General features: G+C 37.5%; 1 protein-coding gene across 1 annotated transcript in view; it reads left to right on the plus strand.

Annotated features, from left to right (window-relative positions):
* Window positions 1-303: 303 nt before the first annotated feature.
* BBS5 (Bardet-Biedl syndrome 5) overlaps window positions 304-20396 on the plus strand; it is a 29688-nt gene continuing 9595 nt past the window's right edge. The window contains exons 1-7 of the mRNA XM_072612246.1: window positions 304-428; window positions 2784-2866; window positions 8260-8325; window positions 9188-9237; window positions 9700-9827; window positions 12808-12943; window positions 15529-15624. Of these exons, the coding sequence (XP_072468347.1) occupies window positions 370-428; window positions 2784-2866; window positions 8260-8325; window positions 9188-9237; window positions 9700-9827; window positions 12808-12943; window positions 15529-15624 (618 nt within the window). The 5' untranslated portion in view covers window positions 304-369. The remainder of the gene's footprint in view (window positions 429-2783; window positions 2867-8259; window positions 8326-9187; window positions 9238-9699; window positions 9828-12807; window positions 12944-15528; window positions 15625-20396) is intronic.

The raw sequence follows: 20396 nt of genomic DNA on the forward strand, positions 1-20396 counted from the left end.
GAGAAGGGGCGGAGAAAGAGAAGGCTCTAAGGAGGGAAGAGAGCTCTAAGGTAGGGGGATGGGAGCTGGCAGGACTACAGAGTGTTGCAGAAATAGCTGGATTGGGGTTAGCAAAAAACCTCCAGACGGCAAACCCCTCGCCCAGTGGCGGGCACTGGAAGAGCAAAGAACCGGCAGCCAGGCGCCGGCTCCCACGGCAACCCCGCCCACTATTCCCGGGGAGCGGGGGAGGGGAGGAGGGTTAGGAAAGGCGCAGGCGCAATCTCTGGGAAGCTTGGCTCCCGGCGCTCGCCGTAGAACCGTGATAGACGCGGTTACCTAGGAGCCCAGGGGACGCGGCCCCGGAATCGGCCCGAGACCTAGGCCGCCATGTCGGTGCTGGACGCGCTTTGGGAGGATCGAGATGTCCGGTTCGACGTGTCCTCTCAGTGAGTAGCCGACGACACCCGAAGGGGCCCGATTCTTCGCGGCCTGGGGTGGGGGGATGAGCGGGACACGTCCGAAGGTCCAGCCCCAGGCTGGCTGGGAGAGGCCGGAACTGAGCTGGAGGCTGCGGGCTTGCCCGGACTGGGCTGGCTGCTGCTGACCACCCCTCCGGGCAGTGAGGGGCGCGGGAACCCCCGGAACGCAGCGTGGCTGTTCTCATCTCTCAGCTTTCTATGGTAGAAGCATCTTGGCTGGCAACGGGCGTTTATTAAGCGCTTACTGTATACTAGGCACTGTGCCAGGGAAGGGGTGGGGGGAGATACAAAGGCAAAAGACAGTCCTCTCTCAAGGATCTCATTCTATTGGAGATATGTCCCGCTAACTGTGTACAAACAACCCGTTTTCAGGATAAACTGGAGATAAGGGAGGGTGCTGGGATTAAGAGGGATTGGGCAAGGCTTCGTGTAAAGGTGGGGTTTGTTGTGTTTGCCCTTGGTTCTAGAGGGGAGGGAGGGGCTGTTCACTCACAGGTAGTGTTTGTCCTTCGTTCTGGAAGAGGACCATGACGTCAAGATGGTGATGTGACTTGCAGTCGACTTTGATTTGAGTGAGGGAGGGCTGTGCGAGGTCACCGACCTCACTTCTTCTGAGCCATCTGGGTCCAGTGGTCTGATATTCATCAGGACGACTGAAGAAGGCTCAGGATGCAGTGGGAGACCCTGGCCCTTTCAGGCTAAGGTCGTATCACAAGCTCACTTAGAGTGAGATACCCCCATACAGTGAACAGGCTTCTTTAAGTTACTCAAGGGATTGTCCCTTTAATAAAAAAAAAAAATCAAATTGCAAGGGGAAGACCCTCAGGGTTTCTGGGTAAAAGAGAAACAATTGCTATTTAGTTATTACATTCACTCTGTGCTAGGTGGGTGGGGACTTGTTGTCCAGCCTATGAGAGTGAATTGGGTTTAAGGCTTGGTCTTTGAGCAAGAAGTGTAGCCAGTAAACCCAAAGGAAAAAAGGCAGCTTTTGACCATGGTGGGATTTAGTGTCGATAAGGAGGGAGAGAATTTTTAGCAACAGATTGGATATAGGGAGGAAGGGACGAGAGAGTACAGATTCAAGGATGACACCTAGGTGACTAGGAGAATACAGTAATAGGAAAGTTAGAAAAAAAAAAGAGGAGAGCTTGTGGGGAAAAGATAATGAGTTTGGTTTAGGACACGTTGAGTTTAGAATGTCTTTAGTACATCCAGTTTGAGATGTCTATAGGTAGTCGGAGATGAGAGGAAATTAGGAGAGAGGTTGGGGCTGGATAAGTAGACAAGAGAATCATTAGCATAGGAATGATAGCTGAAGCTGAGGAAGCTGAGGTCACTGAAGGAGAATAAGACAACCAAAAACAGTGACTTGAGTGAAGATCCACTGAAGGAGACCAAGAAAGAGAGGTTAGCCAGAAGGAAAACTTAGGAGAATTCCGTCACAAAATCCTAGAGAGAAGACAAAGACAAACAAAAATCCCTACCCAAGGGCTCAAATCACTGCCAGACTACAACCTCTAAACTAGTCTTCCTACTTCCTTCTCCTCCCATTTCAACCCATCAACACTAATCTTCTGAAAGCATTTTTTCAATAAATTATCACAAATTATCAACAAATTATCACAAAATCTTCCATTGACTATTGTCAACGGGATTAAAAATCCATATTCCATCAGTGAATTCCCTTCATAATTTAATATCCCCCAACCTATCTAACTTTATCTCATAGTAGCACTCCCTAATCTGAAATCTCTGTTCCAGCCAAGCTATTCTCTTCACCCTTCCAACTCTTCCCATTCTACCCATTTTTCAAGGTCCAACTAATGTCCCACTTCCTCTTTTTTGTGTCACTGAATTTGAGTGGGAAGGGATCACAGGGACAACCTAGTCCAACCCCATACCTGAAAAGAATCCCCACTACCCCTAGGTGGTACAATGGATAAGAGCACCAGTGTGGGAGTCAGGAGGACCTGAGTTCAAATCTCACCTCAGACACTTGACAACTCACTAGCTGGGTGACCTTGGGCAAGTCACTTAACCCCAACTGCCTCATCCTGGGTCATCTTCAGTCATCCTGATAATTATGTGCTGCCTTGCATTATCACTTCATGTGTATATGTCTTGTCTCCTTAACTAAATTCTGAGTTCCTGAAGGACCAGGACTATGTCATCACTTTATTTTGGATTTTGTACATAATTAGTAGTCAAAATATGCTTGTTCCAATAAATGAAGGCATTGTAAGTGATTATGTTATTTTTAGATAAAAGATTGTAATATATTTCCATTGGTGCGGGGAAACTCAAGGACTTTGTTTATTTTAGACAAATGAAAACAAGACCTGGAGAGGTCCTTATTGATTGTTTAGATTCAATAGAAGATACCAAAGGAAACAATGGGGATAGAGGTGAGTACATTTACTAGTATTAACTTATCTTTGATGTTTATTTGTTTGATTTGTTTGATACTCTGAGTTGAATTAAATTTAATTTAAATGCATTTATTTTAAAATGTTATTAAATCAATATGAAAAAATATGTTGCTTCAATATAAACAATCAATATAAACCATTCAACTTGTTTAACTATTTAGTTCTCTTTTCTGTGATACTTATGTACGTTTCCTGTAAATATTCCCCAGTTTTCAGGTAACTTTGAGAGTAAATTATATAGTATATGTATACAGTGATTATATAATAATATCTTCATATAGTATATCTATTTGTATAGTAATGATATCTCATTTACCTATACAAATAATATCTATACAGTAACAATAATCTATATGAATATCTATATTCATATAGATTATTTCCTATAATATCTATATGATAGTAAAATCTATATAGTAGCTATATGGTAATAATTTTGGATTTTTTCACTTAAGGGAGTTGAGAATATATTTTCCACAGAGATAATTCATTGCTCTCTTTTATTCTGATAAAAATCTCTGTTTTATGACTTCTATCCTTTCTACCCAATGACCTGAGTGAATAGTATAACATTTCTTCTGTCCATAAACATTCATTGAGCATCTGTCACAAGCAGTGTATGATACTAAGTACTGTTGAGGTAGGACTGAATTTATGCTAAGTGATATAATTTGAGGAATGCCCCTGAAAAGGGTATCATTCCCCAGACCTTGCTGTCTATTCCCTCATTCCTATCCACCTCACCCCTAAACTCCCAAAGTTCTACTCCAGATCTGGCTGCTCCTTCCACTGTGTTCTCTAGAAGTTCTCTACAAATTCCCTTCCATTCTTCCTTCCCACTCTCTTCTTCCATTTACTAGTGTTCACTGAGACTTCCCCATCCTCCTGTCCCCATGACACTAAATTCCTGGCTGTTCTTTTCACTGCTGACTGTAGCTTTACCTTCTCTCATACTTCCAACTCAGTGATTCCAATGAGGGAATCCAGCACACTCCTTAGTTCCCATTACTACTTCCAGACCCTCCCTCTACAGACATCACTCAGCAGTCTCTCTTCCTTTGTAGTTCATTCTATTAAAATTTCTCACCCAGTTCATATCAGGATGGCCATTAAATATCCTTTCTTTCTCAATGAGTTCAGGACCTAGCTCGTAGTCTCACTTTTTTTTTTACAATTTTAAAAAATGTATTTAATATCTTATTTTCCCCCAGTTACATGTACAATCAGTGTTTAACATTCATTTTTAAAACTTTGAGTTCCAAATTCTTTCCCTTCCTCCCTCCTCACCCCACCCCCCATTCCCCTATTGAGAAGGCAAGCAATTCAATACAGGTTATACATATGCAGTCATGCAAAAGACTTCCATAATAGTCATGTTGTGAAAGAAAATATAGACCAAAAAAAACTTCAAGAAAAATAATAAAAAATATACTTCAGTCTGTATTCAGACACCATCAGTTCTTTCTCTGGGGATGGATAGCATTTTTAATCTAAAGTCCTTCGGAGCTGTCTCGGATCATGGTATTGCTGAGAGAGCTAAGTCATTCACAGCTGGTCATCCTGCTGTTACTCTGTACATAGTACAATTTTGAATATTTCTATGTTCAAGATCTCTGAAATTCTGTTATCTGATAATAATCTTTTCCCATTTTATCTCATTCTATGCCTTACTACTCCCAGGGATTGGCAGCCTGTGGCCTCAAGGCCACATATGACCTTCTAGGTCCTCGGGTGCAGCCTTTTGAATGAGCCCAAGTTTTAAAGAACAAATCCTTTTATTAAGTGAATTTGTTCTGTGAAGTTTGGGTTCAGTCAAAGGGCTGCACTTGAGGACCTAGAGGGCTACATGTCCCCTTGAGGCCACAGGTTCACTATTACACTAGCTACTCTATCCTCCTTTCTCTTGGTGAACCAGTTCAATGTCACACCGCTCTCTACTCTTGAATCCTTATTCTCTGGTCATATTTCTGATGTGTTTAGGGGTGCTGGAACCCTCAAAATGTCAGGGTACAGGGCATTGTTACCTGGAATGAATTCACACCCTGGAAAGAGGCTTACTGGCTCAGTAAAATCCTATTAACACAGTCTAGTAGCAAAGTTTATTGTGACCCTTTCAGAAGAGGACAAAGTTCCTTAGGGAACTTGAAAGCTAATAATGATAATAATGCTTATATGGAAACCGGGCAGGGAAAAGCCTGTCAAGTATGTTAATTAGGTGATTGGGGTGGGATTAGGGAGTGGGCGTATATATGCAGGTAGTCCAGGTGCTGGCCTGCTGGAATGTATGGGAAAATTCAGGGAGTCAGCAGAGCTAGCTTTGTTGAAGGGACAAGATAGTCCTATTCCAGGCACCAGAGGCAGAGTCTTTGAGCCAGGCACTCCATGCCTGTACAGATAGCCTTTATCTGAGCAATGAATGACAGTGTCAGCTCTGTGTGTGCCTGTAACAAGGAGAGAACTTTCTCACAGGGGCCTTGCTGAGATTCTGGATTGCATCCAGAGATATGGTCTTTGCCTTTTGGGGTCCAGGTCCCATCACCCCATCATTTCCACTCACACATTGCCATATCCCATTCCATCTTACTCCCACTATCCACTTCCTTTGCTTCTCCTTGTGCTGCTGAACAGAGTTGGAGGAAGTCATAAAACTGTGTGGTTGTCAATTTACATTCTCAAATCTCAGCTGGTCCCTCACCTCAGCAAGGCAATCCTTCTACTCCTGCCTAATTGATTTCCTATTCTGCTCACCACAGCAGTTCTTCCATGCCTTGTCGTCTCTCCTCAAGCCTTCTACCAGCTCACCTTTCCCTACCCCCAACCACAGCGCCTCTCCTCATACTTAACTAAAAAAATAGAAGCCAGTCTCTACAAGCTCTTTTTTCTTCCCTACTCCTTATCTCACATACCCATTACATTTTTTCAAACTAGCTCCTTCTTTACTTGAGTCTCCTCCTCCTTGCCAAAACCAAGCCCTTTTTTTTTTGAGCTTCTTGGAAATATTTTAATTTTTTAAATTTAACATATTTCATTCTTCCCCCAATTAAATTGTTAAATTAAATTAAAATTGTTAAAACAATTTTTTAAATTTGGGATTTTTTTTACATTTTGAGTTCCAAATTCTATCGTTTCCTCCCTTCCCTCCTCCTAAGCAATCACATATAGGTTATACATATGCAGTCATGTAAAACATTTCCATATTAGTCATTTTGTGCAAGAGGACTCAAAAGAAAAAGAATGAAAGAAAGTGAAAAATAGCACACTTCATTTAGTCTGTATTCAGACAATATCAGTTCTTTCTCTGGAGGTAGATAGAATGCTTCATCATGAGTCCTTTGGGATTGTCTTAGATCATTGTATTGCTGAGAATAGCTAAGTGGTTGACAATTCTTCATTATATAATATTGCTGTTACCATGTACAGTGTTCTCCTGGTTCTGTTCACTGCACTTTGTATCAGCTTATGTAAGTCTCTCCAGGTTTTTCTGAAATCAACCTGCTTGTCATTGCTTATAGGACAATAATATTCCATCACAATTGGATATCACAGCTTGTTTAGCCATTCCCCAACAGATGGGCATCCCTTTGATTTCCAGCTCTTAGCCAGCATAAAAAGAGCTGCTATAAATATTTTTGTACAAATAGTTCCTTTTCTTGAAACACTAATGCATTGTTGGTGGAGTTGTGAACTGATCCAGCCATTTTGGAGAGCAATTTGGAACTATGCCAAAAGGGCTATAAAACTGTACATACCCATTGGTTCCAGCAATACCACTTCAAGGGCTGTATCCCAAAGAGATTATACAAATGGGAAAAGACCCACATGTACAAAAATATTTACAGCAGCTCTTTTTGTGGTGGCAAAGAATTGGAAATTGAGGGGATGCCCATCAATTGGGAGCTGGCTAAATGAGTTGTGGTATATGAATGTAATAGAATACTATTGTGGTATAAGAAATGATGAGTAGGGGGACTTCAGAAAAACCTGAAAAGACTTACATGAACTGATGCTGAGTGAGGTGACCAGAACCAGGAAAACATTGTAGGAAGTTACAGCCACATTGTTTAATGACTAACTTTGATAGACTTGGCTGTTCTCAGCAATGCAAGGTTTCTAAGACAATTTCAAAAGGCTCATGATGGAAAATGCTATCCACATCCAGAGTAAGAATTATGGAATCTGAATGCAGATAGAAATGTGCTGTTTGCTCTCTTTCATTTTTGTTTTGTTTTGTTTTATTTCTAATTCTTCTTTACAACATGACCAATGTGAAAATATGTTTAATATGAATGTATATGTAGAGCCTCTATCAGATTGCATGCCGTCTTGAGGAAGGAGAAGGGGAGGAAGAGAAAGAAAATTTAAAACTCAAAAGCCTATGAAACTATATGTTGTAAACTAAAAATAAGTAAATATTTAAAAGGAAAAAAATTTTTAAAACCAAATAGGTCCTTTTCCTTTTTTTTTTTTTTTTTAATATCTTTGGAATATAGACTAGAAGTGGTATTGCTAGACTAATAGGTATGCACAGTTTTACATCCCTTTTGGGCATGGTTCCAGATTGCTCTCCAGAAAGGTTGGATCAGTTCACAGCTCCAGCAACAGTGCATTAGTGTCCCAGTTTTCCTGCATCCCCTCCAACATCTAATATTTTTATTTTTTGTCATATTAGCCAATTTGATAGGTGTGAGATGGTACCTCAGAGCTGTACTTTTGTGTGTATCCTTGATCCCAGTCCCTCCCATATTCTCTGGCAGATTGCCTCCACTATCATCCCCTCTGTCTAATATGAAATCTTTTCCTGTCAACCTATTCCTTCCCTGCTTCCTGCAAAGATGTCCAAATCTCCGCTATCCTTAAAAAATCATCCTCAGATTTTATCATCCCCACTAGCAACCATCTTTTCCCCTATACTCAGCCAAATTCCTATTAAAAAAACTATCTTCACTCAGTGCTTCAAACTTTTCTTTTTCACTGTCTTCTAAACCTCTGACATCCTCTGTGATCTTTATTTGATGATACAACACTATGCCTTGAGCACAGAAAAGCATAGTTATCGATAACTTTTTGAGTGAGCACATGAATGGGTGGTATAGTTGGAAGACCTAGCTTTAAATCTTGGCTCTGAGTACTTATTCTCTATGAATCTCGGTTTCTTCATCTGTAAAATGGGGACAATAATTGCACTCCTGCTTCACAGTAGTGCTATGGATTATATGAGATAATGTGTATAAAATACTTTAATTGTAAAGTATTCTATAAATCTGAATTTGTTGCTGATTAGTTGAAAATTCATAGATTTCTCATTTCACAGATGTATTACAAATTAAAATCTCTAGGCCAGCTAAACATTTCAGTTCTTTTTATTCCAGGTAGATTGTTAGTGACAAATTTGAGAATTATATGGCATTCTTTGGCATTACCCAGAGTCAATCTTTGTAAGTATATATATATATTTAAGTTAACTTAAAGATACTAAGTCCATAGAGTAAATTACTATATTCTCATAGTTGTTTATAACACCTAACAGTATATGCCATAAAAAGAACTTACTCATAAAATGTCAAGAAGTCTATATATAGAGTAATCAAAGTTTGCATCATAATACAAACATAAATGTTTTCTCTGCATTATTTTATTTTTTTCTTCAGACAGATCATCTTTTCTAGAATGGGATTAGGGCTTCAGAAAAGAGAATTTGGGGGACTTTTTAGAAATTAAACCCTTGCCAGATGATCTTTTCCTGTCTCTGCAGTGTGATTTCTCTTTGTTTTGTCATTTTTTGATACTTACTTTTGACTTAAATTTTATAATCCAAACTGTTTCCTTTAGCAACAGACAAGGAAGTTGTTATTTCTCATAATTATGTAGTAGTAAATAGTCATGATAATTTGTGTTTTTAATCTTTAAAACAATTTAAAATAATGTAATGTCTTAGAGTTTGCCAGTAATTATTTTCTGATTTCCCACTATCCATTTATGGACTTTTTCATCTGGCACAAAGATAACAAATTTCATTTAAGGATATGTTATGTGAACTGTAAAAGAGCAGACTTCTCACATGCTGGATTTTTATATTTTTGGGAAGAAGCAAATAAGTTATTCTAGAATTGAATGTCTAGTTCTCCTTTGCCTCCTAAAAAAAAAGTATACTGACAATAATTTATGAGCTTTAAAAAACCTTTATTCCACTGTAGTTGGTGTTCAAAAGTATAGAAGGTTGTACTTTTTGTTTCTTGCACTATGTATTGTCTTTAATTTACTATAACATTTATATTATATATATTTTTTTAACTTCAGCTGTTGGCTACAACTGCATAATCAATATTACAACAAGAGCTGCTAATTCTGTGAGTATGAAAAGTATAAAATTTATTAAATTTATTAAAAATATAACAAGCAATTATAAGTCAGAAATCTTTTCAGTTTGTTAAAAATGTTGAGGCAGCATGGAGAGTAGATGGAGAACTAATCTCAAGGCCAGGAGGACCTGGGTTCAAGTCCTACCTTGAACACATCCCAGCTGGGTGAATCTGGGCAAGTCATTTAACCGCTTTATGCTCTAGACAACTCTCTGAAATCATAAATTGCGGAGAAGATGCCAGCTTGCATTGGTACAAGGAGCTTCCTTACCCAGGAGTCTTTATATCAGTGGAATTATAAGGCTAGTCCTTAACCATTAAACGTATAGCAAAGGTATAGTTTAGATCTGCTTTATTTTTATTTGCATTTTAACCTCATTTTTCACTCTTAACTAATAATTACCGATGAAATAGAAACTATTACTAAACATGAACAATTTGTTCTTACAGAAGTTACGGGGCCAGACTGAAGCTCTTTATATACTAACAAAATGTAACAATACTCGTTTTGAGTTTATATTTACAAATGTGGTTCCTGGGAATCCTAGACTTTTTACCTCTGTCATTGCAGTACACAGGTATGGTTAAAAATTTTTTTTGAATTATTAGAGACTATTTAGTCACTTTATGATATCAAGGCACATGTATTAAAGAAAGTGCAGAGAAGAATAGGACATCATTTTCCCAGAATAATAATGTGAAATAAAATTCTTACCAGAAACCTGATAAAAGTTCATTTTTTCATCTCATTTGTAAGTTGAAACATTAAAAGTTTTTCCAGGATTCTTATTTGTCCACAGTACATAGCTAGATGAAGAACGATGGAGAGTTGAGTTAATATAGGCAATCTCACTAGAAAGCTGAGGAATTTGAGACTGCTTTTCTCTCATTAAAACAATGGTTGCTTTTATTGGTTGTTTTTTATTTGTTTGCCTCAACTATTTGGATCAAGTTAGCTCTACTTCAGCAAGTGCTTCATTTCATTTTGTATCTGTATAGTCAAGATACAAACATTTGAGTATAATATTAGAAGTTGTTTTGATAATAGGAAGATGGCAATTTCAGGAACTGGGCCCCTTCAGTATCCACTTGACAGGATACAGATGTTATACATATTTTCTCATGAAGGGTACATGATTAGAGAAATAGAAATTTCACATTTCTTGGAATTTACTGAAGTTTTCTTTAGCCATGATTTATAGTGTGTGTGTGTGTGTATGTGTGTGTGTGTGTGTGTGTCTATGTGTCTATATGTAACAAAGTCTAGAAATAAGAGACACAATTTTGTAGCTACATTTATTTGATGTTGCTTATACATAATTTCCTAGAATTTTGAGAACTAAGGAAACCCTTTTATTGATATTGCAAAATTGTTAGCCAATTTATACATGCAGTAAAACTAGAACTAATTATAATTCAGTTAATGAGAATCCTCATTTATCCAGAATATTCTGCATTTATTCTGTATCAGAAAAAGGGAAATGAGAAGATTATATTAGGTATTAGCATTTTAAGCAAACATACAAAAAAACTTCTAGGATATGTTTCTGAGTTAGTAGAGTGTTCAGGCTACTTTCCTATGTTTTCTACTTCCATATTATTATGATCATCATTGATGTTCAGAATGCTGATCCTAAGTCAATGTAAGATCCTAATGCATCAAGGAAATGTTTTCCTCAGTATAATATACTTACCAACCCAGGAAAACAGACTGATGTATTTCAATAGTAGTTGAAATAAAAATGATTCTCTGGTGAAACCTCAGTTAATAAGAAAGTACAGTTAACCATAATGCCCAGTTCCTTGAGACTTCTGATTAAAGTTTTACTTTATTCTTTGTTTCATTCATGGGTTCCAGCTGTGTGCCTAGCAATGGGGTAGATTTTAAAAAACAAGCAACAGTTCCTGATTCCAGGGAGTTGATCGTCCACTTGGGAAGATAAGGTGTACATGCATGAAATATTTAAATATAACATATAAATATAATACAATATGTAAATAATTTTTATTAGTTATATTATCATATAACGTATTGTATTATTTCTGTTATATTAAGTGTCCAAAGAAGTGATAATAAGTATTATGGGATATTCATTGGATAGATCGATATGGACCAGAATGGTTTGGGAAAGTTTTGTAGAGAATTGGGCCTTTAAGGATGTGTGATTTAGAAAGGTGGAGAAGAGAAGAGAAGAGAAGAGAGGGTATTTTAAGCAGACAAAACAGTATAAGCCAACACATATTTACCAAGCTCGGTGGAAAAAAACATAATTTGTTCAAAGATCAGTGTGAGCAGCCTAGTTCTGTGGTTTTAAGCCCTTTTAATGACAGAATTAATATCATTGGCAAAAATAGGAACATGAGAAAAAGGGAGTTTGGAGGATAAATATAGGAAGGAAGGAAAGAAGCATATCTTCAGCACCTACTGTGTGCTGAGAACTGTGCTAAATACTTTATAAATATTATCTCATTTATCTTCATAATAACCTTGAGAAGTAGGTGCTTTTATTGTACCCATTTTATAATTAAGGAAACTGAGGCAGACAGATTAAATGACTTACCTAGTCACACAGCTAGTAAGTGTCTGAGGTCAGATTGAATTCTTTCCTGACTCCAAGTCCAGTAACACTTAGCTCTCTGTGTGTGGGTGTGGTGTGGGTGTTTCTATGTGTGTATACACACATGTGCATGAATACATGTGTAGGAATATATATGTAGGAATTATTGTTTCATGTATGTATATGTATGTATAAAATATAACCGTAACAGAAAAATAAAAGTTCTATGTCTATTATATGTAGGCCATGTTTTTATATCTGGAAAGTAATATAGAGGCATCCATGGCATAATGGAAAGAATGTGGCCTCAGAGTATCCTTAACCCCTCAGTGCCCCAGGGAACTTTATAGAACCACAGCACAATACCTCCAGTGCATAGCACAGTGCCAGGCACATGATAGACTCTTAATTAATGCTAGTTGACTGACAAGTCTGCAACTTGTAAAATGGTTGCAGATCTTCCATAGAAGGCGTTTCCTCACCAGGAATTCCCTATACTGATGAATAGTTTGTTCTGTATGATGTATTAAGAACATTTGAGATTTTTTTGTACCTAAAAAATTAGATGTTGAAGATAGCCACTACTAAATTTGAACACAGTTTTTTAAACATAAAATAGAAAAATGGTTTGCCAGTAATTTTTAAATTTCTGGTTATTAGTTATGTGACCCCAAGAATTCTAGTTCCTTCCTCCTAAGATTTTCTCTAATTTATCTTGTCTGTATCTTAGTTCTACATAGTTGTTTACATGCTCCCTCCTCCATTAGATGGAGCAGGGACTGTTTTTGTCTTTCTTAGTATCTCCAGTGTTTAGCATGGTGCCATTATAGAGTAGGAACTTAATAAATACTTGTTGACTGACTGACTACTAATCTTCATTGAAGCAAAAAATAAAAAAACTGACTTTTGTAAAGCTGGTTAGCATCTACATTGATTATGTATAAGTATTAGTTTAAAAATTATATTTTCAGCTTTGCTGGCCTATTTTTTTTTCTTGTAGAGCTTATGAAACTTCTAAAATGTACCGTGATTTTAAACTGAGGAGTGCATTAATTCAAAACAAACAGCTAAGATTATTACCACAGGAACAAGTATATGATAAAATCAATGGCGTTTGGAATTTATCCAGTGATCAGGTATGGTTCAAGGCAAGACTTTAATAAAGCCTTTCATAGAGCCTTACTAGTCATTTTCACTTGACTTGTCTACTCAGATACTCATGGATCTGCATCTCTTCAATATAAGCATTACCTCCAACAGTGCAGATAACAGTCCATTCCTGACTCTCCTTTCTGGGAAACTGTCATCCAAATCCTTCTGTAAGTTCCCAGGTTCCCTACTAGGGGTCTACGTAATGTGCCTCAAGCCTTCCTTGACTTCTCTTAACCTTACAGTCTCCATCAGTTCTACTTAAACTGTTCCCATTTGACTAGCTCAGCTTCTTTTTCTTGGGTATTTCTTTGATGGTGTCCTTTGTTCTGCTTCTTTTCCTAATTCCCTGTTGGTAATGTGTTTCAGCTTGTTCACATACACCTCAGCCCTTTCCATTGCCCTCTGGATGGCAGACCTTCTCAATTTTTTAGAGACTATTGTCTAATGGCTATGAAAGAAAACTAGAATAATATTAGTATTGAAAGCTGCTTCCTATACATGTTAAAATTATATAAGATTCGTTGAAAGATTTAACAACAGAGATAATCTTATTTGACAACCTGTAATCACTAAAATCAGATGAAGCATAAAATAGGGAGATGCATGCCAGCCAGAAGTGTTTGCCACTAAGATGGAAAAGCTCTAGTACAATTTGAAGAATTCCATATAGATAGTAAAGTCCTCTGGATGTGCCTGTTTGCAGGTGACACTGGGTTGATTACATAAAATACCAGAACATTACAGAGATCCATAAGCACTCAAGAGTTTGGCCTAACTATTCACATTTGAAAAACCAAGTAGATGAAGATGATATATTACCCAAATCACAAGATGCAGTTGGATGAATAGCCTGTAGAGCATGTCCACCTGTTGTATGTGTGTGTATATCTTGATCAGATGCTGCAAATGGACAGTGAATTGGGCTCAGAACTGAAGAAGAAGAGAATGGGTTGTAATGTCTTTGAGAAATTGCAAAATCTTTTAATGACTCCCAACTTCTTGAAAACAAAATGTGTCCTTTCCTTGGCACATTGTTAAAAATACAAGTACTATAGCACTTGTTACATACTAACATTCTGATTCTCTTTATTCTGAACATCCCTTACATGCAAAATTTAGAATATATGAAAGAGGATAAATTTATTTATGTCTATTATAATGTATTATATTCTAGAATCTCCTTTTAATGATAATTAATTTCCTAGAGTCTGAACCCCTCTTTTGCCCCATCCCTTTCTAGCATCTATTATACTGTATCTGTGTATATGACCCCCCCACACCTCCACTCCCCACCTCCTGGAGAATGTAAGCTCTTTGAAGTCAGAAACTGGTTTTTCTCTTTGTATCTCCAGCACCTCACACAATGCCTGACACAATGTAAGTGTTTAATAAGTATTTGTCAGATTAAGTTGAATTTAAACAAAACAAAAATGTTTTCCCTTTATTTCAGCAAGTCTTTAGGGATATCACAAATATCCTTTTACTAAGTGAGAGATAAAAAAATATGTAATACACTTTTAAGAAATGTTCCAAAGAAAATAGATTGAAATAATAATGACTTCAAACTAATTGCTGTCAAGGTTGAACATAATCCTCTGTAGGTGCCAATATGACTTTGGGAACTGTGCTATGTGTTTTGTATCCTTTTCCTGTTTTTATAAATGTGGTCATCCAAAAGAAATCGCTTTAGTTGTTGGGGTTTTTTGGGACTTGAAATGGCAAACCCAAACATTGATTATCACACACATTTTCTTCTTTTTGAAAGTCAGTGTGTAGAGAGTCATTGTGTTATAGGGGATTCAGTTCAGGACTTAGAGTCAGGAAAACCTGTTTCCAATCTTGCCTAACAGTCTTTCCAGCAGGATGATGATGGGCAAGTTGATTAAATGCTGCGAGCCTCACTTTCCTCATTTGTGAAATAGAGATAATAATAATATCTGTGGAACCTACCTCATTGTGTGATTATGAAGTTTAAAATGAGATAATGTATCTAAAGTGCTTTGTAGGGCCAACTAGGTGGTATGGTACATAGAGCACCTTCCTTGGAATCAGAAGGACTTGAGTTCAAATGCTGCCTCAGATGCTTACTAGCTGTGTGGCTGATCCTGGGCAACTCATTTAACCCTAGTTGCCTCAAAAAAAATGCAAAGCACTTTACATAAGTGTAAATTTTAACGTTCTATACAAATATCACTTATTTTTAAGCACTAGGTTGGTTTTTTCTTAATTTGCTTTTAACATTTTTAGGCTATCAAACTGGATAATTTTAGAATAAATGTTTGGTAGTCATGGCTACCTGGGAGAGAATTGTACACTCTAGTTTATGGTGTCAAGAGCCACAAAGTGTCCCTGGTGGGCTTTGGGAGGTTGGCACATAGATTTTCCTCTCTTGCCTTGCTATAATTTTTCTAACATTGTAAGAGCCAAGTAAGAAAGTTGTGATGTTGCTTACTATAAAACTTAATTTAGACATTGTTTACAGAACTATTTAGCATAATTCAGAATTTTTTTCCAATAATAGGACAGCCTGTGGATTCTAATCAATGCATATCTTAAATTATTTTTATAGGGAAATTTGGGAACCTTTTTTATTACTAATGTGAGAATTGTTTGGCATGCAAATATGAATGACAGTTTCAATGTCAGTATACCATATCTGCAAATTGTAAGTATGCACATTTTGGTGACCCTATATTAATATAACTTAAAAATTTATTATTTCCTTTTAGTATTTTTGTAAATACTAATATATAATTATAAAATCCAAAAAGGATTTTGTGATTTGTTTTAGACTAGTTCACCTTTTCCTTTTTTATTTTTAAAATTGTTTCAGAATGCCTAGTTAATTATGATAAAAGTGGTCATGATTTGTTTTTTAACATAGGAAAACAAATCCAAATATATACGTAAAATAGCTTGCCATTATCAGTTAGCATTCTAGGAAAAGTAAAGTACATTGGAACTTTCAAATACTCCTACTTACCACGAAGAGAAATTATAAAGTGGGCCTTTCTTGCACTTCATACAAGGTATTTAGGTTATCAGAAATACTCCCACAATTTCCATATAGGGTAATACAAAATAACCCCCTGGCATGCATAGTTATATGTAGCAACACACACACGGTCATTTGCATGCCACTGCCTCTCGTATATGGCTCCCTTCTCTCTTTTGACTCTGCTACCACCCTTGTTCAGGCTGTGTGGGATGGCTCAGGTCCCTACATAAATCAATTACTCAGAGGCCTCTCAAAGTGATGACAGAAAAGAGATTTATTCGATTCTTGAGAAGCGGGGCTAACCTGTAAGAGTAGGAAAGACAAAGACAAAGAAAAGGGCAGTGATTTATATAGACCCTAACGCAAGTCCCTCCTCCCCCCACTGACCATTATCCTCATTAGCTGAGAATATGGTCTTACATTCTAGACATGAAATCTAACCAATCCTTTTTGAAATGAAGACATCGAGGAATTATGTGAGTTTTGTCCAATCATTGAGACCCTAATACACTACACAGTTTTATATCCTTATATGGAACTATTCTATTCTAAAAATATTGTAACCTTGAGCCTTTAGGCTTTACCTCACCCCTGGGGGAAGAATTACAATCTGAGAAGTCTTCACTAAACCTATCCCACTCAAGGCCATCATCACAAATAGCTTCAATTATTGCAGTAGCCTTCAGATTGCTCTCCCTGCCTCAAGTCTCTCCCCTCTCTAGTCTGTCCTCCACACAGCTATCAAATTGATCTTGTAAAACCTAACTCTGACCATATTACCCCTCCCTGATTCCGTTAATTCTAGTAGCTCCCTGTTGTTTCCAGCATCAAATATAAAATCCTCTGGGTTCAAAGCCTCTCCTAACCTGGCCTCCGCACTGTCTTTTCAGTCTTTTTATACCTTACTCACCCCGGTACTCTGCAGTCCAGTGACACTCACTTTCTTGCTGTCTCTCACTGAAGACACTCTATCTCCCAGTTCCATGCATTTTCACTGACTGTCTCCCATTCCTAGAATTCTCTCCCTTCTCACCTCTATCTCTTGACTTCCTTCTAAGGCTCAACTAAAATCCCACCTTCTAAAAGAAGCCTTTCTTCCTTGATGTTAGTGCCTTCCCTCTGTTGATTATTTACTCTCTCTATATATATATAAATTTTTTTTATATAGTTGTTTGCATATTTTCTCCCCCATTAGACTGGGAATTCTTTGAGAAAAGGACTGCTTTTTGTCTTTCTTTATATCCTCACCAACTAGCATACTACCTGGCACATGATAGGTATTTAACAAATACTTGTTGACTATCTTTCCCAAAGTAACTTTAGGTTAGAGGTGAGCTCTTTAAGACACATACTTAAAACCAGCAAAGATGGTAGAGTAAGAGAAGGTAATACAGCTTAACTCTTAATCACAATTACTCCAACAAAGATGTAGAAAGAGCACTGGGCCAAATAGGAATTAGGAAATCCAAGAAGAAAACACCATCATTTTTTCAACCCAGGTCTGCAGGCACTAGGGACTGGTCTAGCCAGGAAGGTACTGCACAGAGCCTTCTAGCCAAGGGTCTAACCTGGAACCTACAGATGTATACCTAGAGCAGGAAATGATCCCAGATCCAGTAGGGACAGAAGCCAGCTGGTAGTTCTGTCATGCTGATTTCCAGAACTGGGTAGCAATTGAATATGGACTAAAGAGATAACCAGAGCCTATATGCTGCTAACCTGCTACTGGTGCCAGATCACTGTCAGGCTTTTTGCCTGAGGCTAAATAGAAGCATGCAGCAGCTGTGTGACTATTCCCGGAGCAGGGTCTTGAATTCAATTACCAACTCTGTCTGAGACCTACAGCTGATTGAACAAGGTAGGGAACTCAGACCCAGGGGAAGCCTGAAGTACTGTCACTCTAAAATCATAGAGCTTTCCAACTAGCTTACAGGAGCTTGGTTCAGCATCAGTCTACTGGTGCTCCAACGAGGAAGCCTACAATTGTGTTGCCTAGTCCCAAACCAAGCTAGCATAGCTTCTAGACCAAGAGGGCAGTGGTCATACTTCTCCCTAAATCAGACTGCTTTGGGCCTACAGAAAGCTTTTAGGTCCCCATACTCAGTGGTCCTGAGACCCTGTGAGAAGACAGCATTCAGTATCCAGAGAAAGTAGCAGTAGGACCCCAAAAATTACACATCAGGATCAAATAAGGCCCAGAAATTCCCTCCACAAGTGTTCTGAGTCTGACCCTAACAAAAAGTTCCAGTTTGAAAAGTACGACTAGAAGAATGAGTAAATAATGAAAAGTCCCTCAGTGAAGAACCTTTCTAGTATCAGGGACATCCAAAACACAAACACAGAAGTGGATGGCTCAAAAACATCTACTGTCAAAACCTCAAAGGAGAACACAGTGTGGACATAAGGTCAACAAAATTCCTGGAAGGTATGAAGTAAGTGTTAGCAAATGGTTTTATAAATGAAATGAGAGTGCTAGAGGGAAAAAGACAAGAAATGAGAGTTTTGAAGGACAGGGAGGAAGAATTAACAACTTCATACAAGAGGTACAAAAACTAGAATAGACCAAACAGAATTTAATGATTTTTTGAAACAATAAGAAATATTGAAAACAAAGTTAAAAGATTGAAGATATAGAAGAAAATGTCAGGTATCTTATATCATAAACAAGTGACCTGAAAAGCAGAACAGGAAGAAATATTTAAGAATCATTGTACTACATGAAAGCCATGACCAAGGAAAAAAAGACTAGATATCATATGTGAAGAAATTATGAAAGAAAGCTTCCCACTTCTATGAGAACCCAGAGGTCAGAGTGAAAGTAAAGAAGCAACCAGTCATCCTTCTGAAAGAGACTCTAAATTTAAAATTTATAGGAACAAAATAGTCAAAATACATATAATTTGTTTATATATATATGTATATATATATTGAAAGGGAAAATATTGCAAGTAGATAGAAAGATTTCAAATCCCAAGGAACCACAGTCAAGATCGCACATTTAGCAGCCACCACTATTAGGGAGCAGAAAGTTTGGAATATCCCCAAAAGTAAAAGATCTAGCTAGACTCATGACCAGGTATCAAAGAAAAAAAATATTAATAGTATAGCATGTGTTTTAGGAAACAATTTTATTTACCAGTAATCTAACATCCAAGCATTTACTGACTTAGAGAAAGGTGAGCAAATTAGCATAGGTCCCTTATGACCTCTGACAAGTCTCTTTGAACCAAGAAAATTTTAGTTGGCATTTATAGGAATTTTGAACAAAGAAAGCTCACAATATATTAAAATACAGCTTTAATGTTAATGTCTCAGAAAGTAGTTCAGTAACAAAAACACCATCCCACTCTTTCTTTGGACAACTTCTCTCAAAGAATCAGTGGGACCCCACCCCAAGATGATATCAACAACCTTTCTCTATGGAAAAGGGTATGTTTTAGCCCAGATAACTTTAGGGGAAGGGAAATTGAAGACAACTTTTAGATGAATAATAGTTCCGTTAATTCACATAAGGAAAAAGCAATAATATTATTCCCCTAAGAAAGTTCTTAGTTTTTTTGTCCTACCCCCCAAACAAGGGATTTTAGGCTGGAGAAAACATTTCTTAATATTTTATGTTTTATCAAAAAGGTTATTAATGTTTCCATACAAGAATAACCAACCTGGCAAAACTGAGCATAGAAAAAATATGGTGAAGGGGAGAAAGAGGGTAGGGTAAAGTTGGAATGGGCTTCTAATGAAATAACAGACTTCCAGGCATTCCTGATGCAAAGACTAGAATGAAATAGAAACCTTGTAATACAGACACAGGAGTCAAGAAAAACATAAAACAGTAAATACAAACCAGTATTTTCATTCTGTCAGGGAGATAATACAGGTGTCTCCTCAGAACCCTAATAATATCAGGGGTTAAAGAGAGTTAAGTATGTCAGAGCCTAGCAGTGGTTTTATTATGTTTTAATAATCTTAACAGAAGAAAAGGAGAGAGAAAAAGGAATGCACTAGGAACAAAAGGGGTAAGAGATAGGAAGGGATGGGAGAAGTAAGTGGGGAGGAAGAGCTTGAGGGGACTTTCATCTGAACTGATCAGAGGAACATAGCTGAAGAAATAAAGCATTTATCAAACATTTATTATGTGGTAGGTGCTATGCTAGATTGGAAAACAAAAGAAAACTATGATCTGTGTCCCTGTCAACTCCATTCATTTCCTTTAGGTCTGTCATCTTGAGCCATTTATAAGTCTGACACCACACGACAGCCCTTTACACTTTTGAAGTAATTATTATGATCCCCTAAGTCCCTTCTTCGTTTAGGTAAACATGCTAAACATCCTTCAGATTATAAGAAGAGGGGTTCATTGAGTGGGGAGGAGGAAGCACATATCCATTTGGACCACTTCTGCCAAAGAAGCCACAAAAGGGAAAGGCCCTCAAGGGCTA

Source organism: Notamacropus eugenii, chromosome 5 (genome assembly GCF_028372415.1).
Source record: "Notamacropus eugenii isolate mMacEug1 chromosome 5, mMacEug1.pri_v2, whole genome shotgun sequence".
Classification (NCBI taxonomy): domain Eukaryota; kingdom Metazoa; phylum Chordata; class Mammalia; order Diprotodontia; family Macropodidae; genus Notamacropus; species Notamacropus eugenii.